Source organism: Anomaloglossus baeobatrachus, chromosome 5, assembly GCF_048569485.1.
Source record: "Anomaloglossus baeobatrachus isolate aAnoBae1 chromosome 5, aAnoBae1.hap1, whole genome shotgun sequence".
NCBI classification, from domain to species: Eukaryota; Metazoa; Chordata; class Amphibia; order Anura; family Aromobatidae; genus Anomaloglossus; species Anomaloglossus baeobatrachus.
Window position 1 is genome coordinate 505479890 of NC_134357.1, and position 20106 is coordinate 505499995.

A 20106-nucleotide genomic window follows, 5' to 3' on the forward strand; every position below is an offset into this window, starting at 1 on the left:
GTCTTGGAACTCTGCCATGCAGGCCATTTTTGCCCAGTCTTTTTCCTATGGTGGAGTCATGAACGTTGACCTTAACTAAGGCAAGTGAGGCCTGCCGTTCTTTGCATATTGTTGTGGGGGTTTTTTGTGACTTCTTGTGAGTCGTTGCTGTGCTCTTGGGCTAATTTTGTTTAGCTGTCCACTCCTGGGAAGGTTCACCACTGTTCCATGTTTACGCCATTTGTGGATAATGGCTCTCACTGTGGTTCGCTGGAGTGCCAAAGCTTTAGAAATGGCTTTATATCCTTTTCCAGACTGCTAAATCTCAATTACTTTGTTTTTCATTTGTTCCTGAGTTTCTTTGGATCATGGCATGATGTATAGTTTTTAATGATCTTTTGGTCTACTTCACTTTGTCAGTCAGGTCCTATTTAAGTGATTTCTTGATTGAGAACAGGTATGGAAGTAATCAGGCCTGGGTGTGGCTAGGGAATAATTTAGTTAATTTATGTTTTAAGGGGGTAAAAACTTTTTTTTACACAGGGCCCTGTAGGTTTGGACTTCTTTTTCCCTTTTATAATAAAGACCTTCATTTATAAACTTCATTCTCTTATTACTTGTGTTATCTTTGTCTAATATTTACATTAGTTTGGTGATCTGAAACATTTAAGTGTGACAAACATGCAAAAGAAATAAGAAATCAGGAAGGGGCAAACACTTTTTCACTCTACTTTATATAATATATGTGTCTGTATAGAGAGGGAGAGAGACAAGGAGAATTGAAAATACATGACTTGTAAATATAATATTCTGTTTCCAACAGAGGCATATAACTTATACAGTTTCCAGCAGTTACATTCAGTAGTTTTCGCTGGCCCTTCATTTTTCCTGATACTACTTTCCTTGACTCCTTTTCCATGCAGTCCACCTTCTCTATTCGATCTCTGTGCTCTGGCTTAGCTTTCTAGATTTTTGTAAACTCCAGGTTTATACTTAGCTTCTGTCTTTGCCATCTCAGGGCCACAATAAACAGTTGGTTACCTTTCTAGACCTCCTACTTAGATCCTCTGTAGTTGCTCTTTCTACCTGTTTACTGGATCTCTGATCTGGTCACAAGTTCTGCCAGCTCTGCTTTTCTGTTTCTTGGCCACTTATCAATAGTCTGTTTAGAAGCACACTATCCTCATCCTTTCTTGTCACACACCCTGGTCTGGTTTTCTTGCTTCTTAGGGCGGCTTTGCACGTTGCGACATTGCACGTGCGATTTCGATGGGGTCAAATCGAAAGTGACGCACATCCGGCGTCGCAGTCGATATCGCAATGTGTAAAACCTTTTTATTTCAAATCTGTTTTATTATTAAGTTTATAAATCAAGCATACATCTTGAACATTTATAAAGATTATAAAACATAAACAGTGATCTCTCAGTTTCGGAATGACAAAAATAACATCACATTGTAGATTTCATTGGAACTCTATAAGCTATCCTTATGCTAACACTCCATGACAAACCATACACTAGAAATCAGAGTTCCAGCTAAACATGTCTTCCTGATAATTGACAAGATCACTCTCAGCATAAAACAATCCCCTTTTAAGTTATTGAATAAACATTTAAGAAAAAGTAGAAAACTAGAAAAAAAAAAAAAAAAACAGATATAAGCTTAGAAAAGAAGGAATCAAATGGAGTGAAGAAAGTAGGGTAAAGAGGGGGTGGGGGAAAAAAGTGTGTGGGGAGAGGGGAAGACAAGGTATGTCACCATTTCTCATCCCAAATAACCTGCCAGACTCACCGTGAACTCAGGAGACTCCATGAACGTAATCCACGGTCCCCACACTGTGATAAATTTTTCCGTGAGCCCATTTAGTTCAGCTGTGAGTTCCTCCATTCTCTGGAGGTTTGCCATCTCCTCTACCCAGTCAGCTAACGTGGGGCATCTAGTCTGTTTCCAGTATCTGGGAATAATTATACGGGCTGCCGCTAAACAAAATCGCAGCAGGTCCCTCTTTTGTGACTTGAATGAACCTGGGAGGATAGAGAGGAGGGCCACCTGGGGAGATCTCTCCACCTCACCCCCACTCATCTTTTTATACAGAGAAAACACTGAGTCCCAGAATGGTTGCAATTTAGCACAGCTCCACCATATATGTAACATAGACCCTTTTTCTGTACCACATCTCCAGCACATGTCGGACACTGAGGGAAAGATAGCATGCAATTTGGTCGGGTATTGGTACCACCTTGTGAGAATTTTATAGTTTTTCTCTTGGGCGGCACAAGCCAGAGAAAGTTTGTGGGTCCACAGAAACGCCCTGCTCCATCTGTCCTCCGAAATGTCCTCTCCCAGTTCCTCTCCCCATCTATAGACAAATTTGGGTTTGTCCGACATGTCTCTCTGGTTCAGCATTTTATAAATAAGAGAGATGACATGCCCAGGTGACGAACCCTGCAAGAACAATTTCTCAAATGGAGTAGGGGGGGTCCTCAACTTCCTCTCCCTGTCCTGGTTGGATAGAAACGATTTCAGCTGCATATATTCTATCCAGGAAACCTCTCTCCCTGTGGCCCGTAGAGATGCATAAGGGGGCAGGGTATTTCCCTGGAGCACATGAAAAAAACGAGTTTCCTCCACCCGAGCATATCCCAGAAATTTATTGGAATGAAGCCCCGGAGGGAACTCCTGGTTGCCAAAGAGGGGGGTAAGTGGACCCCTCCCCTGTGAGAGAGAACCCCTCTTAACCTCACCGTCCCACGTCCCCATCACTGTCCAAATAAACTCCATTCCCTTCTCTATCTGTGACCTACTCTCCTTTCCCATCCATGAGAGGAAGTGCAAAGGGACTCCCAATCCGTCCTGTTCGATCGCGACCCATTGTTTCGAGTTCCTATGGAAGTGCCAATCCATTATCCTCGTTAGAATAGTTGCCCTGTAGTATAACTGGAAATTTGGGAGCCCTGCCCCTCCATTATTTTTGTGTCTGGTAAGAGTTTTTATGCTTGTCCGAGGTCTCCTATTCCCCCAAACGAACCTTGACAAAGCCGTCCGAATTTTGGAAAAGTAACTCCCTGGCAGCTGAATAGGTACCGTTTGGAACAAGAAAAGAAACCTAGGAAGAACATCCATTTTAATAGCGTTGATACGCCCAAACCACGATAGTCTTTTTTTGTCGTACTTCTTTAAATCCCTAATTGTCCTCTCTAACAGGGGGTGTAAAACCTTTTTGATACGATGAACGAGCGCAAAAGCGTCGTCATCGTATCATCGCTGCAGCCTCCGACATTTCCATAATGTCGATGGTACGACAGGTACGATGTAGTTCCTCATTCCTGCGGCAGCACACATCGCTGTGTATGAAGCCGCAGGAGCGAGGAACTTCACCTTACCTGACTCCCGGCTGCAATGAGAAGGACGGAGGTGGGCGGGATGTTTACATCCTGTTCATCTCCGCCCCTCCGCCGCTATTGGACGCCTGCCGTGTGACGTCGCTATGATGCCGCACGACCCGCCCCCTAAGGAAGGAGGCGGGTCGCCGGCCAGAGGGACGTCGCACGGCAGGTATGTGCGTGTGAAGCTGCCGTAGCGATAATAATCGCTACGGCAGCTTTCACTAGATATCGCACGTGCGACGGGGGCGGGACTCTTGCTGCAGCATCGGTAACACATTGTTACTGATGTTGCAACGTGCAAAGCCCGCCTAAGTCTTTTACTTCTTCTGTGTTCAACTTTCAATCTGCAAGTAAACGCTAACAGCACCCAAGGGGTCTCTTTATAGACTTAATTGTCTTTGCATCTTCCAGATTTTTCTGCATACCTAGTGTTATGTCTCAAGTGCTAACAATGAACAGCAGATGTTGCCCCAACCTCACTCTACAGAGCCCCACATAGGAAATGTGCACTACAACCACAGTCTATTGTATATACAGTGAACCACCTAGAAACCTTTCCCAAGACGCCACAAAATGCAGAGCTGAACCTCTGAAACTTTCTCCTGACGAACTGCCTAATTAAAATAAGCCATAACATTAACCATATAATGACAATCACGAGTAAGGGTATGTGCGCACGTTGCTTTTTACCTGCTTTTTTGCTGCTTTTTCTTCTGCGCTGTTTAATGCCAAAATGGATGTGTTCTTCTATTCAAGCAAAGTCTATGGGAATTTGGGTTTCTTGTTCACACTATGTTGTTCAAAATGCTGCCTTTTTGTGGCCGAACTTTGGTCAAAAACTCAGCTTTTCAAAGAAGCAACATGTCAATTGTTTTTGCCATTTGGGTTTTGCACTGCAAAGCTGAGTTTTTGACCAAAGTTCGGCCACAAAAAGGCAGCATTTTGAACAACATAGTGTGAACAAGAAACCCAAATTCCCATAGACTTTGCTTGAATAGAAGAACACATCCATTTTGGCATTAAACAGCGCAGAAGAAAAAGCAGGTAAAAAGCAGGTAAAAAGCAACGTGCGCACATACCCTAAAGCTTTGTCACACAGCAATTCTCTCCAGGGGGTGCCAGAATCTGCCATATCTTTACACCAGGAACATGACATTACTTCTTCTTGCTTCCCCGTCCTTCACAGTCCTCAGATCTTAATCATATAAAGCATCTCTGGGCCGAGATAGATGAGGTGGTTCAGAGAATATCAGCTCCTCCATCTAATTTACAACTGCAAGAAATTATCATCTTTGCAATGACCAGTATTCCTGGGGAACAATCAAAACACCTAGAGAGATCTGATGTGATCAATTCCTGCAGTTCTGAAGACCTATGGAGGCCCAATGTGCTCCTAGATGGTGTCTGTAATAATGTGGCCATTCAGTGTATGGTTTATACTTGGTGGAGATGACAGGATAAAGCTGATCATAGACATTAGATGTTGTCTGGATCTTCTCACAATTTTCTGGTTATGGAGACTGCTGATTGGAAATGAACCAATAGATTGGATGTTGATCTTTGTTGTTTTTCAAAATCATTTTAACAAACGTCTCCGTCTGTCAATGACTTTACAATATTTATTTCAGGGTGAAGATCTGACCGATATTAATATTATAGAAACATTTGTGATAGGTGATGAGTGGTGTAAAGAGGAGATTCCTACAGATAACCGCACAGGTGAGTAGTGACCACTAAATGCAGAGAAGTCACAGGTTCTACTCCATCACTGGCTTATAGAATTATTATAACTAGATGTTACATTTTTTCTATTGGGGTCTGTTGACAATTTATTCTTTTATATAAATGTTTTAACTTTTAAGTTTTAGAGGCCGATTTATTAAGGCTGGTACCGTGGAAACCGGTTTTAATGAAGCGGTGCGATGGAGTAAGATATACTGAATAATTCATTAAAGCCTGCTTTACACCTTACAATTAGGTGTGCGATCTCGTATGCGATGTGACACGCCCAGGTTGCATACGGGATCTTATGAGATTGCACGTAGGTCGTTCATTTGCTGTCACACGTGCGTTAGTAATCTATGTTAAATTGATCAATTTTGTGTGCGATCCTTTAGATCATGTGTTCTGTGACGTATGCATTGGGCACCCTTTTTTTTTTTTTTATTTATTGACTTGCCAAGCGTGTGTAATGTGTAGGGATGCGTTTTTACTATGTCATCTGCCATTCAGCTCTGCTACATGGCCGCTAACAGCAGACACAGATAGCCATGTAGCAGAGCTGAATGGCAGATGACAGCAGACACAGACAGAGCCGCACTGTCAGAATGAACTCGGGTGAACCTCACCCGACTTCATTGTCATGCTGCGGCTCTGTCTCTGTCGCATCCTGATTAGCGGTCACCTGTGAAGGACTCACCGGTGACCGCTAAACTCCTGAGTAAGTGAATTGAGCAGCCCTCTCTCATATACTCACCGATCCCCGGCGCTGCACGGCATTCACACTGCTCCGGCGGCTTTTACTGTTTTGAAAAAGCTGGCCGCCCATTAAACAATCTCGTATTCCCTGCTTTCCCCCCCCACCGGCGCCTATGATTGGTTACAGTGAGACACGCCCCCACGCTGAGTGACAGGTGTCACACTGCACCCAATCACAGCAGCCGGTGGGCGTGTCTATACTGTGCAGTGAAATAAATAATTAAATAATTAAAACAAACGGCGTGCGGTCCCCCCCAATTTTAAAACCAGCCAGATAAAGCCATACGGCTGAAGGCTGGTATTCTCAGGATGGGAAGCTCCACGTTATGGGGAGCCCCCCAGCCTAACAATATCAGTCAGCAGCCGCCCAGAATTGCCGCATACATTAGATGCGACAGTTCTGGGACTGTACCCGGCTCTTCCCGATTTGCCCTGGTGCGTTGGCAAATCGGGGTAATAAGGAGTTATTGGCAGCCCATAGCTGCCAATAAGTCCTAGATTAATCATGTCAGGCGTCTATGAGACATCTTCCATGATTAATCTGTAAATTACAGTAAATAAACACACACACCCGAAAAATCCTTTATTATAAATAAAAAACACAAACATATACCCTGGTTAACCACTTTAATCAGCCCCAAAAAGCCCTCCATGTCCAGCGTAATCCAGGATGATCCACCGTCGCTTCCAGCGCTGCTGCATGGAGGTGACCGGAGCTGCAGCAGACACCGCCGCTCCTGTCACCTCCACACAGCTAATGAAGGGAATAGCGAGATTAGCTGAGCTGTCACTGCGTTTACCCGCTGTCACTGGATACAGCGTGGATGCAGCGGTGGCCGCGGGTAACATCAGTGATAGCTCAGCTGATCGCGCTACTCACCGCTGCTTCTCTCACCTTCACGCAGCAACTGAGGTGAGTAGCGCGATCAGCTGAGCTGTCACTGAGGTTACCCGCGGCCACCGCTACATCCACCGCTGGATCCAGTGACAGCGGGTAACCTCAGTGACAGCTCAGCTGATCGCGCGGCACTCTTCATTTGCTGTGTGGAGGTGACCGGAGCGGCTGTGTCTGCTGCAGCTCCGGTCACCTCCATGCAGCAGCGCTGGATGCGACGCTGGACCATCCTGGAGTACGCCGGACATGGAGGGCTTTTTGGGGCTGATTAAAGTGGTTAACCAGGGTATATGTTTGTGTTTTTTATTTATAATAAAGGATTTTTCGGGTGTGTGTGTTTATTTACTGTAATTTACAGATTAATCATGGAAGGTTTCTCGGGGAGATGCCTGACATGATTAATCTAGGACTTATTGGCAGCTATGGGCTGCCAATAACTCCTTATTACCCCGATTTGCCAACGCACCAGGGCAAATCGGGAAGAGCCGGGTACAGTCCCAGAACTGTCGCATCTAATGTATGCGGCAATTCTGGGCGGCTGTTGGCTGATATTGTTAGGCTGGGGGGCTCCCCCTAACGTGGAGCTCCCCATCCTGAGAATACCAGCCTTCAGCCGTATGGCTTTATCTGGCTGGTTTTAAAATTGGGGGGGACCGCACGCCGTTTGTTTTAATTATTTAATTATTTATTTCACTGCACAGTATAGACACGCCCACCGGCTGCTGTGATTGGGTGCAGTGTGACACCTGTCACTCAGCGTGGGGGCGTGTCTCACTGTAACCAATCATAGGCGCCGGTGGGCGGGGAAAGCAGGGAATACGAGATTGTTTAATGGGCGGCCGGCTTTTTCAAAACAGTAAAAGCCGCCGGAGCAGTGTGAATGCCGTGCAGAGCCGGGCCGGGGATCGGAGATCGGTGAGTATGAGAGAGGGGGTAAGAGGGATAGACTGACATGGACAGAGAGAGAGGGACAGAGATAGTGACGGACTGACAGAGATTAGTGCATGACAGACATTGTGAGGCGCTTCAGAACGCAGCTTTTCAGCTGCGCTCTGAAGCGGACCTTTTTTAAGCTGCGGTGCAGAGCGCACACCTGCGCACATAGCCTCAGACATCAAAATCGTATGAGGGATGTCACACGTTTCAATTGACTAGGTTCATGCAACAAAACGTCCAATGTATGAGGAATAAACGACGTGTATGCAATCACCGTATTTGCGTTCAATCTTGATTGCACGTAGGTGTCACACGCAAACACGTCACGAACGATGCAGGATGTGCGTCACTTATAACTTGACCCCGACGACGGATTGAAAGATTTATTGAAGCGTGTAAAGCAGGCATAAGACGTGAGTGCCTTGCCAGAAATTATACTAAAGTTAGGGACGAACTGGAGCAATATTTTCTGATGGGCGTGAGTTATGTGACTACACTTGATGAAATTGTAGGGCACCACCAAGACTTGTCAATACTCAACCCACTTTGGTGGAGCTGGCTGAGACTGACGGTGAAAATGCCAAAAATCAGGACATGGTTATGCTCAGGTGCTAAGCAGAGGTGCTGAAGGGGAGTTCCTACTGTCCTGACTGCCAACCTGCTGGTTTTTATCTCTTTAGCTTTCCTCTCTACCAGGAGATCGCCTGGGAGGAAAGAGGCTTCAGCTGGGCTATGAAGCGGCTGCCAGTACTGAACTACTGTGCACCGTGTAGCTTTGTCTGTACACAAGTGAGGGAGTGGCGGTGGCAATCTTGGAGCTTCATCATGGGGCTGGGGAGTAAGGAGCAGAGCTTGGAAGCAGGTACCTCCGACATTGCTCTCCCAAGCTGCTGTCACCCTGTCAGCCCTGCTGCTGTGCCCCAGAGCTCACCTGTTATTTTCACTGATAATGATCTGCTGGGCAGGGGTTAAATATACCTTTCACCAGGCCGGTGATGTTGGGTCCGGGATGTCATGGGTGGCCCTACCCAGCTTTGTGGCCCCGAGGTGTACAATAAAAGGGATGAAGGATGGGAAAGGTGGTGAGGGTGATGATGGTGGAGGTTTGTATTAGTTGTCTCGTGACGCTACCTATGTTACGTGGCCAAGGATTAGCCGCCACTGTTGTCGCTGTCCTCCGGGGCTGATGGTGTCACTGCAGGGATGGTTTTGCTCCCCAGGTGGAGCAGGCCTGGGGAGGATGATGAGAATTCTAATGGCTGTTGGCTCTGAAGCGCGGGGCGACGGCAATGGCAATAAGAGGCTGAGTCAGCTGCTGTGGTCCCAGGTCTTTTTACTAACAGTTCATGTGCAGCCCTCAGAGTACCGTTCTCTGCTGTCGTGGGCCCCAGCCAATCCCGGATCCTTGGAGGTCACAACCTTCTTGCGCCTTTAAAGAGGGATTCCCATAGCTTTAAGCTGTTTGGGGACCCCGGTTCCTGTAGTGTTAGTTCATGTCCCTTGTTCAGGTGACGCGAGTCCGTGGTGGGGCCTGACTGTGATCACGACTCCGGACCCTATGTGCCGCTGTGCTCCAGGATCTTGTTTGGCCAGTGGGACATACAATGCCCCTGTCCTGCAGATTCTGGTGATACAATGTGAAGTCTGTTCCACCGAAAGGCTCTGCACCCTGCTGGAGAACTCTAACTGCTGTGTCCGCTCCTAACTCCCACTGGTGGCCACTCCTCCCCCGATTTCACTAGTAGGTGGCAGCCCCCCCCATGTTTGGTGACTACCTTAAGACCCAACGCTAGCCCGGTTCCCAATGGGGAGGGCACCCTGATTGTGTGTATGAGTTTGTGTGTTGTGGAACACTTCCTCTGGATCCGACTTCCTCTGGATCCAGGATGAGTCTTGCACCTTAAGTGAGGTGCAGTACCTTGTGGTGACTGAAGCCTCAGGGGCGCCACACCAGAGTCACTCTGCTGCAGACTCCATCTGTGCAACTCCTGCAATATAACTTTCCTGAATAGATTCCAGCCAGGGAAGGGAGGCAAAGTAATCTGGGCATAAATTTAACGTCCCCATTCACCATTTTCTCAGGGGCAGTGAGACTGGCCTGCTGCCATACCCTGCATCTGTGCCGCCCCCGTGCCAGCAGGCGGTGCTGCTCGGATCCGGATCTACGGTACGGCTCGAGGGGTTCTCCGGACCCGGGGGTCGCGCGGACACTCTGAATGAAAAGGGGACGTATTTGTACGGGATCGTTCGTGGAATGTCTGTGACGCCACCCACGGTGTGTGGTGGTGTCTGCTGCCGTTGCGGGGCTCCCGGGGACGTTGGTCTGGCAGCTTGATGGTAGCCCCTCCGTGGGTAGGGGTGGATGTCCCGGGGCCCAATGTCTTTGTGCTGAGGATGATGAGTGCAGGGGCCGGCACACCCGGCCAGACCGGGGAAGTTACAGAAGAATAAACAGACGACTCCTGTGGTAAACCAAGGGGATGGTGGCCTGCTGCCGCAGACGGGTGTATCTGGTCCCACACCCGGGTTGATAATCAAAGCCTCTCTCCTCTGCACTCTGTATTTTGTAGATGGGACTTCCCGGTATGAAACACGGAAGTCCACTCCCAGTCCTTTGGTTGGGAACCGTGCCCATCTGACGCTGACCCTTGGGATCTACGGGCCCTGGCGGTTGCCCTATCCCTCACGGTGGGTGGTTGTCTACTTTTCGGGACTTAGGTTGGGACAGGACCTAAAATCCTGCCCTCAATTGGTTAATTAGCTAGGCCGTCGGTGCCGGTCCTGGCTTCAGGGTCCAAGTAACCCCTCTGTGCACACGGTTTCCAGAACGGTTCTCCGGTGTCTGTACCGGCGGACTCCAACCTTGTCCCGGTCCACCTGGGATCCCCGGCTCCATCTTCCCGTCTCCTGCAGGCTCTGACTACCGTCTGACACCTAACCAAGGTGTCAGGGCTCCGACCCTGGCACCTGTCAGCTCGAGCTACAGGCCTTGACTGCCTGAGCTCACTTAGACTTCAACTCCAAACTAATCACTCTAAGCTTATCTGACTGTTTTCCCGCCCCGGGCTTTCTAGACCCCTAGGTGGGCATTCCCTAACCGCCTGGTCCCGCCCACTGGTGTGTCTGTCCTTCCCTGAGGGGGGGGGTGACTAGGGTTTCAGGTCGGCTGATTTAACCCTTCGTGGCACTGGTGTTATGCGGGGGTCTACATGTTCAACCAACCAGTTTTCCAGGGCGCTACACACACAATATGCAATTCTCCTTACGTGCCTGCTATATAAAAGGCTCTAACATCCACCAGCTCTGTAACGTCATCATGGAGGATGAAATGATTCCAGTGGCTCCTGTGAAGCTCTAGTGACCTCCATGCCCACGAGAATTAAGGCAGTGATTGAAAATAATGGTAGCCACACAAAATAGTGACACTTTGGGCACAATTGGACAATTTTCACTAAAAGGTGTGCTCACTTTTGTTGCCAGTGGTGTTGCCATTAATGGCTGTTTTGAGTTATTTAGAGGGCACACCAAATTTACACTGTTATACAAGCTGTACACTGACTACTTTACATTGTATCAAAGTGTCATAGCTGTATACTATTAGTACATTTAACGCATCTGCTCCCTACTCGCACCTGAGACATTGTAACATCTGGAAAGTAAAATGGCTAATTAGGCACAATTTGGCTATTTTTACTAAGGGGTATAATCAATTTTGTTGTCAGTACATTAGACATTAATGGCTGTGTTTCAAATTATTTAGAGAATTAGAAACAAGGCACTCTCAAATGGTGATACAAACGAAGAATTTATTCCATAAGTCTTAGGGGTACTTTGCACGCTGCGACATCGCTACTGCGATATCGTCGGGGTCAAATCGAAAGTGACGCACATCCGGCGCTGGTAACGACGTCGCAACGTGTAAAGCCTAGATGCGCCGATAAACGATCGCAAAAGTGTCGTAAATCGGTGATCTGTGTAGCGTCGGTCATTTTCATAATGTCGCACCAATAGGAGATACGATGTTGTTCCTCGTTCCTGCGGAAGCACACCTCGCTGTGTGTGAAGCCGCAGGAGCGAGGAACATCTCCTTACCTGCCTCCACCGCTATTGCGGAAAGAAGGAGGTGGGTGGGATGTTTATGCCCCGCTCATCTCCGCCCCTCCGCTTCTATTGGCCGTGTGACATCGCTTTGACGCCGCACGACCCACCCCCTTAGGAAGGAGGCGGGTCGCCGTCCAGAGCGACGTCGTAGGGCTGGTAAGTGTGTGTGTGAAGCTGCCGTAGCGATAATGTTTGCTACGGCAGCTATCACAAGATATCGCATGTGCGATGGGGTCGGGTACTATCACACTCGGCATCGCTAGCATCGGCTAGCGATGTTGCAGCGTGCAAAGTACCCCTTAAAGCAACATATGACGTTTCGGCCAGGTGGCCTTCATCAGACTTGTTATTAAGACTGTCAGGGTAGTGGTAAATGCAGTGGTATCCACCACTATGCTGCATGATATTACTGCCTTTACCACTACCATGACCAAAGCCTTCTGATATTGTTGGAAGAGGAACAAGAGCACCTGAAGGCTTTGGTCATGGTTGTACTGGTGGTGAGTTGTTTTGCAATGTGAAGACTTTGGAGGAGGAATAAAAAGAGATATACAGGCAAGAAAAGACTAGGAAATACAGCACTTCATAAACACATGAAGCAACAACACCTACTTATTTGTGGAAAAGTAAGCTAGCCAGCTATATGAGCAAGGCTCCATCTATCATCCTACACATTCTCTTCTCCTTTGTATTTTTGGTAGCCAGGCTGCATCCCCAAGTAGTAACTGGTTGGTGTCCTCATTTGCATCCTCTGCACCTACTGTTTTTTATACTCCTCCTCTATTTCTATCTCACTGTCATCCATCCCTGATTGTGTGACAGTGAACTAGGCATCATCGCTTGTGAGCCAAACTCAACTCCAACCTGGTCAAGTTTCTGTTGGTGCCATCACTGATATACCAATTAGTGAACTCCTTAGAATTTTGAGAAATTATGGTATATAGTGTTCTCAGCCTTGCTTTAAGATGCCATTATTTCTTACAGAAAGTGGTGTCTTCTTTATTCTCACATGTGCAGGGTTACATGGCCACTCTTTTTCTTGGCTTGAATGTCCTCTGCACCATAGAACAGCAACTATGGTCATGTACAATATGTCCTTCATGGCTCACTGGGCAATGGTTTTGAACACCAGCGATGCACCCTTGCAACCAGAACCTAGGATAAAAGCAAAATTATCAAATACCTTGCAGGAAATGAATAGCAATACTACATGTAAAGAACATAGGGTAATGTAATGGCAAGCCAGCCACTAATCAGGACCCTGAGGGACCCCGAAACCTTTTACCTTGGGTTAGGTTCACTGCCTATGGTAGGCTGCAGTCCAGAGATGGGGATAGTCGACAGGCCAAGGTCAAACCGAGATGTCAGGCGAGGTACAACACAGTAGGCAGGAGGGACGTCAATAAACAAAGCCAAGTTCATACAAGACAACAAACAAGGTGCACAGGACTAGGAAGGATGTGGCTCATAGTAACACAAGACTATATCTGGCAAAGGTCCAAGAACACTGAAGGATATAAAAAGGGTGTGGTCCCTTGCCATAGGCTGAAGTAGAATCTGATACTAGCTGGAAGGCACACACCCCTATAATCAGTCACCAGTACTGCAAGTTCCAGCCAGGCCAAGCTTGATAAATGTGCGGCGACTCCGCCCACCAGAGCCACGGGAATGGACTTCTCCCTCATCACCAGCACTGCCTGCAGTGTGAGCAGATCGGTGCCTGGTGACCAAGGCAGACGTCACCGGAGCAGGCCCTTGTGGAGACATGACAGTAGAGCGTCGCCTGGTGACTGGGGCAGACGTCACTGGAGCAGGCCCTGGTGGAGAAGTGACAGTAGAGCGGCGCCTGGTGACCAGGGAAGACGTCACCAGAGCAGGCCCTGGAGACATGACAGGTACTTAGTTGACACTAATTTGATCAAAAGAGCCTAAAATCCATCCCACCGTGACAAGGTTTACCTGATCAGGTTGGTCCCTAACGCTTGTAGTTGACCTCTCCATGTGCCAGCAGGCCTCAAAATAGACAGGGGCAGAGCAGGACCCAGACCTGACTGTGTTTAACCCCTTTAAAACGAAGGAATTAACTGTACATCCTTGGTCACCTATCTCCCATTACTGCGGACTCCGGCTGTGAGCCCGCTGTAATCCCCACACATGTCTGCCCATCTGTTCAGCAGACATATGGGGCTAACAGAAGCAGATGGATCGGAGATCTGGCCGCACCTGTTAACCCTTTAGATCGCGCTGTCAAACACTAACAATGCAATTTAAATGGCTGTGGCAAGGATTGCGCTGTTGCCTGCCTCCATCGGCGGCCGTGTGATGCGATCACGGGATGCCAATGTTGCCATGGTAGAGCGAAATCAGCTGATGACCGCTGATGCTGCCATGACTAACTTTCTGTGAGAGCTGATAGAGCGCTGGCACTCACAGATGAGCATTTCTGCTGATCAGAGCGATGCTGCTCTGATCAGCAGAAATGAACAAGCAATCAGATACTGCAGTGATAAAGTCCCCTAGGGGTACTAGTAAAATAAAAAAAAGGTAAAAAAAAAAAAAAATTAAATATAAAAAACTGTAAAATTTCAAATCACCCCCCATTGAAAATAAAACAGTTAAAAAAAATAAAATGAATAACATAAAACATACACATTCAGAAATGACTGATCTATCAAAATATTAAGTCAAATTGATCTGACACAGTATGGTGAGAAAAAAATTCCAAACGCCAAAATTACGTTTTTTTGGTTGCCACAATTTTTTTTTTTTTTTTAAATACAATAACAGGCAATCAAAATGTAGCATCTACACAAAAATAGTATAGTTAAAAACGTAAGCTCATTGAACCCCAGATCCCGAAAAATGAGAACGCTACTGGTCTCGGAAAGAGGCGACAATAGCGCTACTCTTTTTTTTTGGGACAAACATGATTTTTTTTCACCCCATAGATAAAAGTAAAAGTATAGATGTTTAATATCTACAAATTCGTACCTACATGAGGCATCATATGGATACGTAGGTTTTACCATATAGTGAACACGGTAAATAAGATCCCTATGTGGTAAAAATAATAGTTTTATTCAGAAGTACATTTCATCCAGCAAAAAATAAGTTCTCACATGGCAAGATTGACAGAAAAATAAAAAAGTTATGGCCCTCGGAAGTAGGGAAGGCAAAAGCAAAAATGAAAAACTTAAAATCTCCCAGGGGTGAAGGTATTAAAAACCAGGCCATAGACAGCTATACGGACAAAATGCAGTGTCCAAAAAGGGAGAGCTAGCCCCCTATGTGTACAAAGTACAAAATCTAATGGAAAAACAAAGATTTGAGCCAAAACATAAGTGCAATCTGTAGGTGCTTATTCCACATCCCATACCTGGAGAGACAATTTATGGATAAGTAGGAGATTATTATTGGTATAAGAGGATCTTTTAAATAACTCCGAAATAAAAAGCCACCTGCCAAGCTGGTAATTAGAAAATAGTCAGCCATCGGCAGAGGGGAGGACTGAAATCATAATGTGACATAACTGACCTTCTAGATAGAGACTTCTATTTGTACTGTTTTTAGTGTGAAAATCTGATGTAGTTTTAGATAAAATGTATGCAGAAATATAAAAAATTTTTAAAGATTCACAAACTTTCAAGCATCAACGTAAGGCTGCAAAAGAACCGGAGATGGGCAACTATGTTTACAGAGGACACTGCTGTGGCTTATGTGTACACAACCAATCTGCTCTAATGTGCTTTGCTTCGTGTTATAGTGCTTGTACCTGTCAGAGATGGAATCACCTAATAAAACGGATTAAGGTCCCCAAACACTATAATCTATCATTCACTCTTTTGTGATCTATTATCCTGGTCTGTCAATATTTGAATTGTATTGCAGTTTGAATAAAAATGCTATAAAGTATATAATTCAAGGAATGTTACTGAAAAATAGTAAAACATTTTTTTTTATTTTGGCAGATGACTGTACCAGGAGCTCAGCGAGACATTTGATTTTCTCTGATTTTTTAGCAGATAATCTTCATATCACACCAATTGCTTGTGAACAACATGTCATTATACCAGATATACCTCAAGACCTTCTCAGGAAAAATCTGGGATCTGAGCCTTTTCAACAAGTCCCTTTTTCGGCTTCATCAAAGCCAAATATACAAAACAAAAGTCACAGAAGGGCTGTTGAACAGAAAATAGCTTACAAAGGGGAAAAACCATTTTCATGTACAGAATGTGGGAAATGTTTTACAGCCAAATCAAGTCTTGTTACACATCAGATAATACACACAGGGGAGAAACCATATTCATGTTCAGAATGTGAGAAATGTTTTACACAAAAATCATATCTTGTTACTCATCAGAGAACCCACACAGGTGAGAAGCCATATTCATGTTCAGAATGTGGAAAACATTATAGTGAGAAATCCAATCTTGTTAAACATCTGAGAATTCACACAGGGGAGAATCCATTTTCTTGTTCAGAATGTGGAAAATGTTTTACACAAAAATCAAATCTTGTTAAACATCAGAGAACTCACACAGGAGAGAAGCCATTTTCATGTTCAGAATGTGGGAAATGCTATTGTAAGAAATTTGATCTTGCTACACATCAGAGAAGTCACACAGGGGAGAAGCCATTTTCTTGCTCAGAATGTGGGACATGTTTTAGCCACAAAGCCCATCTTGTTAAACATCAGAGAATTCACACAGGGGAGAGGCCATTTTCTTGCTCAGAATGTGGCAAATGTTTTACAAATAAATCAGGTCTGGTAACACATCAGATAAGTCACTCCAGCAACAAGTCGTTTTCATGCTCTGAATGTGGGAAATCCTTTAAGCGAAAATCAGTTTTAAAAGTGCATCAAATATTTCACACAGGGCAAAAGCCATATTCATGTTCAGAATGTGGGAAATGCTTTACAGTAAAACATCACCTTGTTAAACATCAAAGAATTCACACAGGGAAGAAGCCTTTTTCATGTTTCACATGTGGAAAATGTTTTCCAGAGAAATATAATCTTGTTAGGCATCATTTAACTCACACAGGGCAGAAACTATTTTCATGTTCAGAATGTGGGAAATATTGCAGTACTAAATCAAGACTTGTTATACATCAGAGAAGTCACTCAGGGGAGAAGCCATATTCCTGTTCAGAATGTGGGAAATGTTTTGCAGAGAAATCAATTCTTATTATACATCAGAAATGTCACACAGGGGAGAAGCCATTCTCATGTTCAGAATGTGGAAATAGTTTTAAATTGAAATCAGATCTTGTCAGACATCAGAAAATTCACACAGGGGAGAAGCTATTTTCATGTTCAAATTGTGGAAAGTGTTTTTCCGATAATTCAATTCTTATTAGACATAGGAAAACTCACACAGAGGAGAAGCCATTTTCATGTTCAAATTGTGGGAAATGTTTTAATAGGAAAACAAATCTTCTTACACATCTGAAAACGCACACAGGAAAGTAGTCATTTTCTTTTCTTTATTGTTTTATTGAGAAAATGTTAAAGAAAAAATACAAGTTATGGGAAAGTCTCAAAAAGAAGGAAAACAATTTAGAGCATTATAAGAAATCTGTTTGGTGATTTTCTAGTACAATACTAATGCTATCTTAAAATAGGGCTTGGTCAGTCCTTTCAGGATGCAGTGGGAAAATAAGTATTTGATACACTGCTGATTTTGCAAGCTTTCCCACTTACAAAGAATGGTGAGTTTGTATCTTATGTCTGTATGTATTTTATGCAGAGACTTCTAAAGTAAATCGGGGATCATCGCCGCGCTAGTCACCATTCAATCCAAAGAATTATTATTCCAAGTCATTTATTGGGAACATTAACAAAGTCTACGTGTTTCAGGGGTCTCTGCCCCCTTCCTCAGGACAATGTAAAAATAATGACACAGGAGATATTACAGGCAAACACATGCATGGAGATAAATACCTTTAGGTTGTACACGTCATAGGACAGCCCACCAATTTGAAAAAAATCGTCGGGAACAACATAAAAGCAACGTCATAAAATGTATAATACACAAATTCTAATCAACTCATTACCTATATATGGGTGATAATCCATTATGGAAGAAATTGTAAACAAATATCACTTTCTATGTATATTTTTATAAATAAAAAATATATATAATTGTGTAAAAGTGATTTTTTTTTTTTGTATATAAGATTGATTGTCATTCCACCCTATATGTACTCAATATGCGATTCCATTTGGATTCGAACCCGTTGTAACATTGGGACCAGTGGATTTTAGGATGAAGGATTTATCCACGTGTCCAATTGTGTTACACAGAGTTCACAGCTGCAGGCGGGAGAATATGTAGGAGCTGAAAAAAGAGTGATTCATGTTTATAGCATCCTGCAGCAATCTGCAGGGAAACAAAGGGATATATATAATCACGGTTCAGCTGCCGTGGGAGAAAAGCCTGATTTGTATATACGCTGGGCTCCTCCAGCGCAAGAATCCCAGAATTTGGCGAGATGTCATCTTATCCAGAACAGAGCTGGAGACCAAAGGAGGACACAAAAAAAAGAAAAAGAATGGGTAATTTGCTACAAAACAAATTTTGTTTGTGTAAAGGAAAGGTAAAAATTATATGTACCGTATATACCTGTATTAGTTGATATATAGGATATAAATAGTAAATGATTAATAAAAGTATAAATACATTGCCCAGAAATAAAAATGGTATCATATATCAATAAAAAATTATTTTTTTAGTTAAATTAATTCTAAAATTTAATTGTTTGTGTATTATATAAAAAACGCATAGTTAAAAAGGATAAAATACACAGAAAAAATATATACATTTTAAAACGAGAAATAGATTAGATATTTCACAGGACCCAGAATTAATTGAATAGATGATTCATAGAACAATAATTAAAATATGTATGGTAATTTAATAAAAGAGATCCGTAAGCTCATTGAGACCTACTGGTTTTAAGGTGTTCAACTTATAAATCCAATAGGTCTCTTTTTTACTCAAAATGTCCAGGCGGTTCTGTGTGCCTGAAGGTATCTGTTCTATGGGAGTAATTTTAAGTGAAATTTGTTTATTATGGACCAAAGCACAATGCCTGGATAAGCCATGTAATAAATAACCAGTTTTAATATTGTGCCTGTGGGAGTTCAAACGGTTATGTAGGGGCTGTGTAGTTCTCCCTATGTACAGCAAACCACAGTCACACTCTATTAAATAGACTACATAATCAGACTGGTATGTTAATCTTTGTTTGATAGGAAATTTTTCCGTACCAGTAGAAGAAGAAAAATAGTAGCGCCTATGTTGTATAGTTCTACAGCATAGGCAATTGTTTGCACAACATCTGAAGGAGCCTGTTTGTGTTTGTAGAATACACTTTTTGATTTTTTTCTGATGGTCTCAACCTACTAGGGGCTAATATATTTTTAACAGTTTGTGCCCTGCGGTATGTAATCCCCAGATGTGGTGGTATAATTGTATTTAGAACTGGGTCTCCCTGTAGGATATACCAGTGTTTATTCAGGATCTTTTTTATCACCAAGTTATCCGTCCTGAAGGTAGTAATAAAATTAGAAGCAAAACTCGATGTTTTCTCTAGAAAAGCGGATTTAATAGTATTTGATTGTATTAGATTAATTTGTTCTAAATTTCTTGTATCCATATACGCTTTTTTAACCAGCCCTGTGGGATATTTTTTCTCCAAGAATTTTGTCTTTAGTAGATCTGCTTGTATTTTAAAATCCTCATTACGTGTGCAGTTCTTTCGAATCCTCTTATACTGATTTTTAGGGATATTCATGAGCCTTTTGTTATAATGGTTGCTAGAATATTCTATAAACCCATTACAATCGACCTTTTTGAAAAAGGTTTTTGTAAAAATTCTTTTATTGGCATGAAATATTGTCAGATCCAAAAAATCAATGCTCGTTCTACTTACTAGTGGGGTGAAAGTCCCCATCTATTGTCATTAAGGGTTTTTAAAAAGGAAGATGCCGTGTTATCCTTATCGTCCCAGATAATTATAAGATCATCAATATATCTTTTATATAATATATCTTGTGCAAAACAGGAATTGTAAATGTGAATGAGTTCAACAATACCCATAAAAAGATTGGCATAGGTAGGTGCTACTTTCGAACCCATCGCGGTACCGGACCGCTGATGGTATATACGATCCAAGAAAGTAAAAAAATTATTATATAAAATAAACCGCATCCCTTTTAAAATGAAGTTTTTCTGCTCGTGCGGTATTCTCTCATCTATATTGATAAATTCAGTAAAGCATAATAGCCCTATTCATGATCAATGTTAGTGTATAGAGAGGA

The 20106-nt window shown here is 43.8% G+C and overlaps 1 protein-coding gene across 1 annotated transcript in view; it reads left to right on the forward strand.

The window, feature by feature from the left end:
• LOC142312846 (uncharacterized) overlaps positions 1 to 17888 on the forward strand; it is a 102924-nt gene extending 85036 nt beyond the window's left edge. The window contains exons 10-11 of the mRNA XM_075351833.1: positions 4996 to 5086; positions 15746 to 17888. Of these exons, the coding sequence (XP_075207948.1) occupies positions 4996 to 5086; positions 15746 to 17253 (1599 nt within the window). The 3' untranslated portion in view covers positions 17254 to 17888. The remainder of the gene's footprint in view (positions 1 to 4995; positions 5087 to 15745) is intronic.
• Positions 17889 to 20106: the final 2218 nt, after the last annotated feature.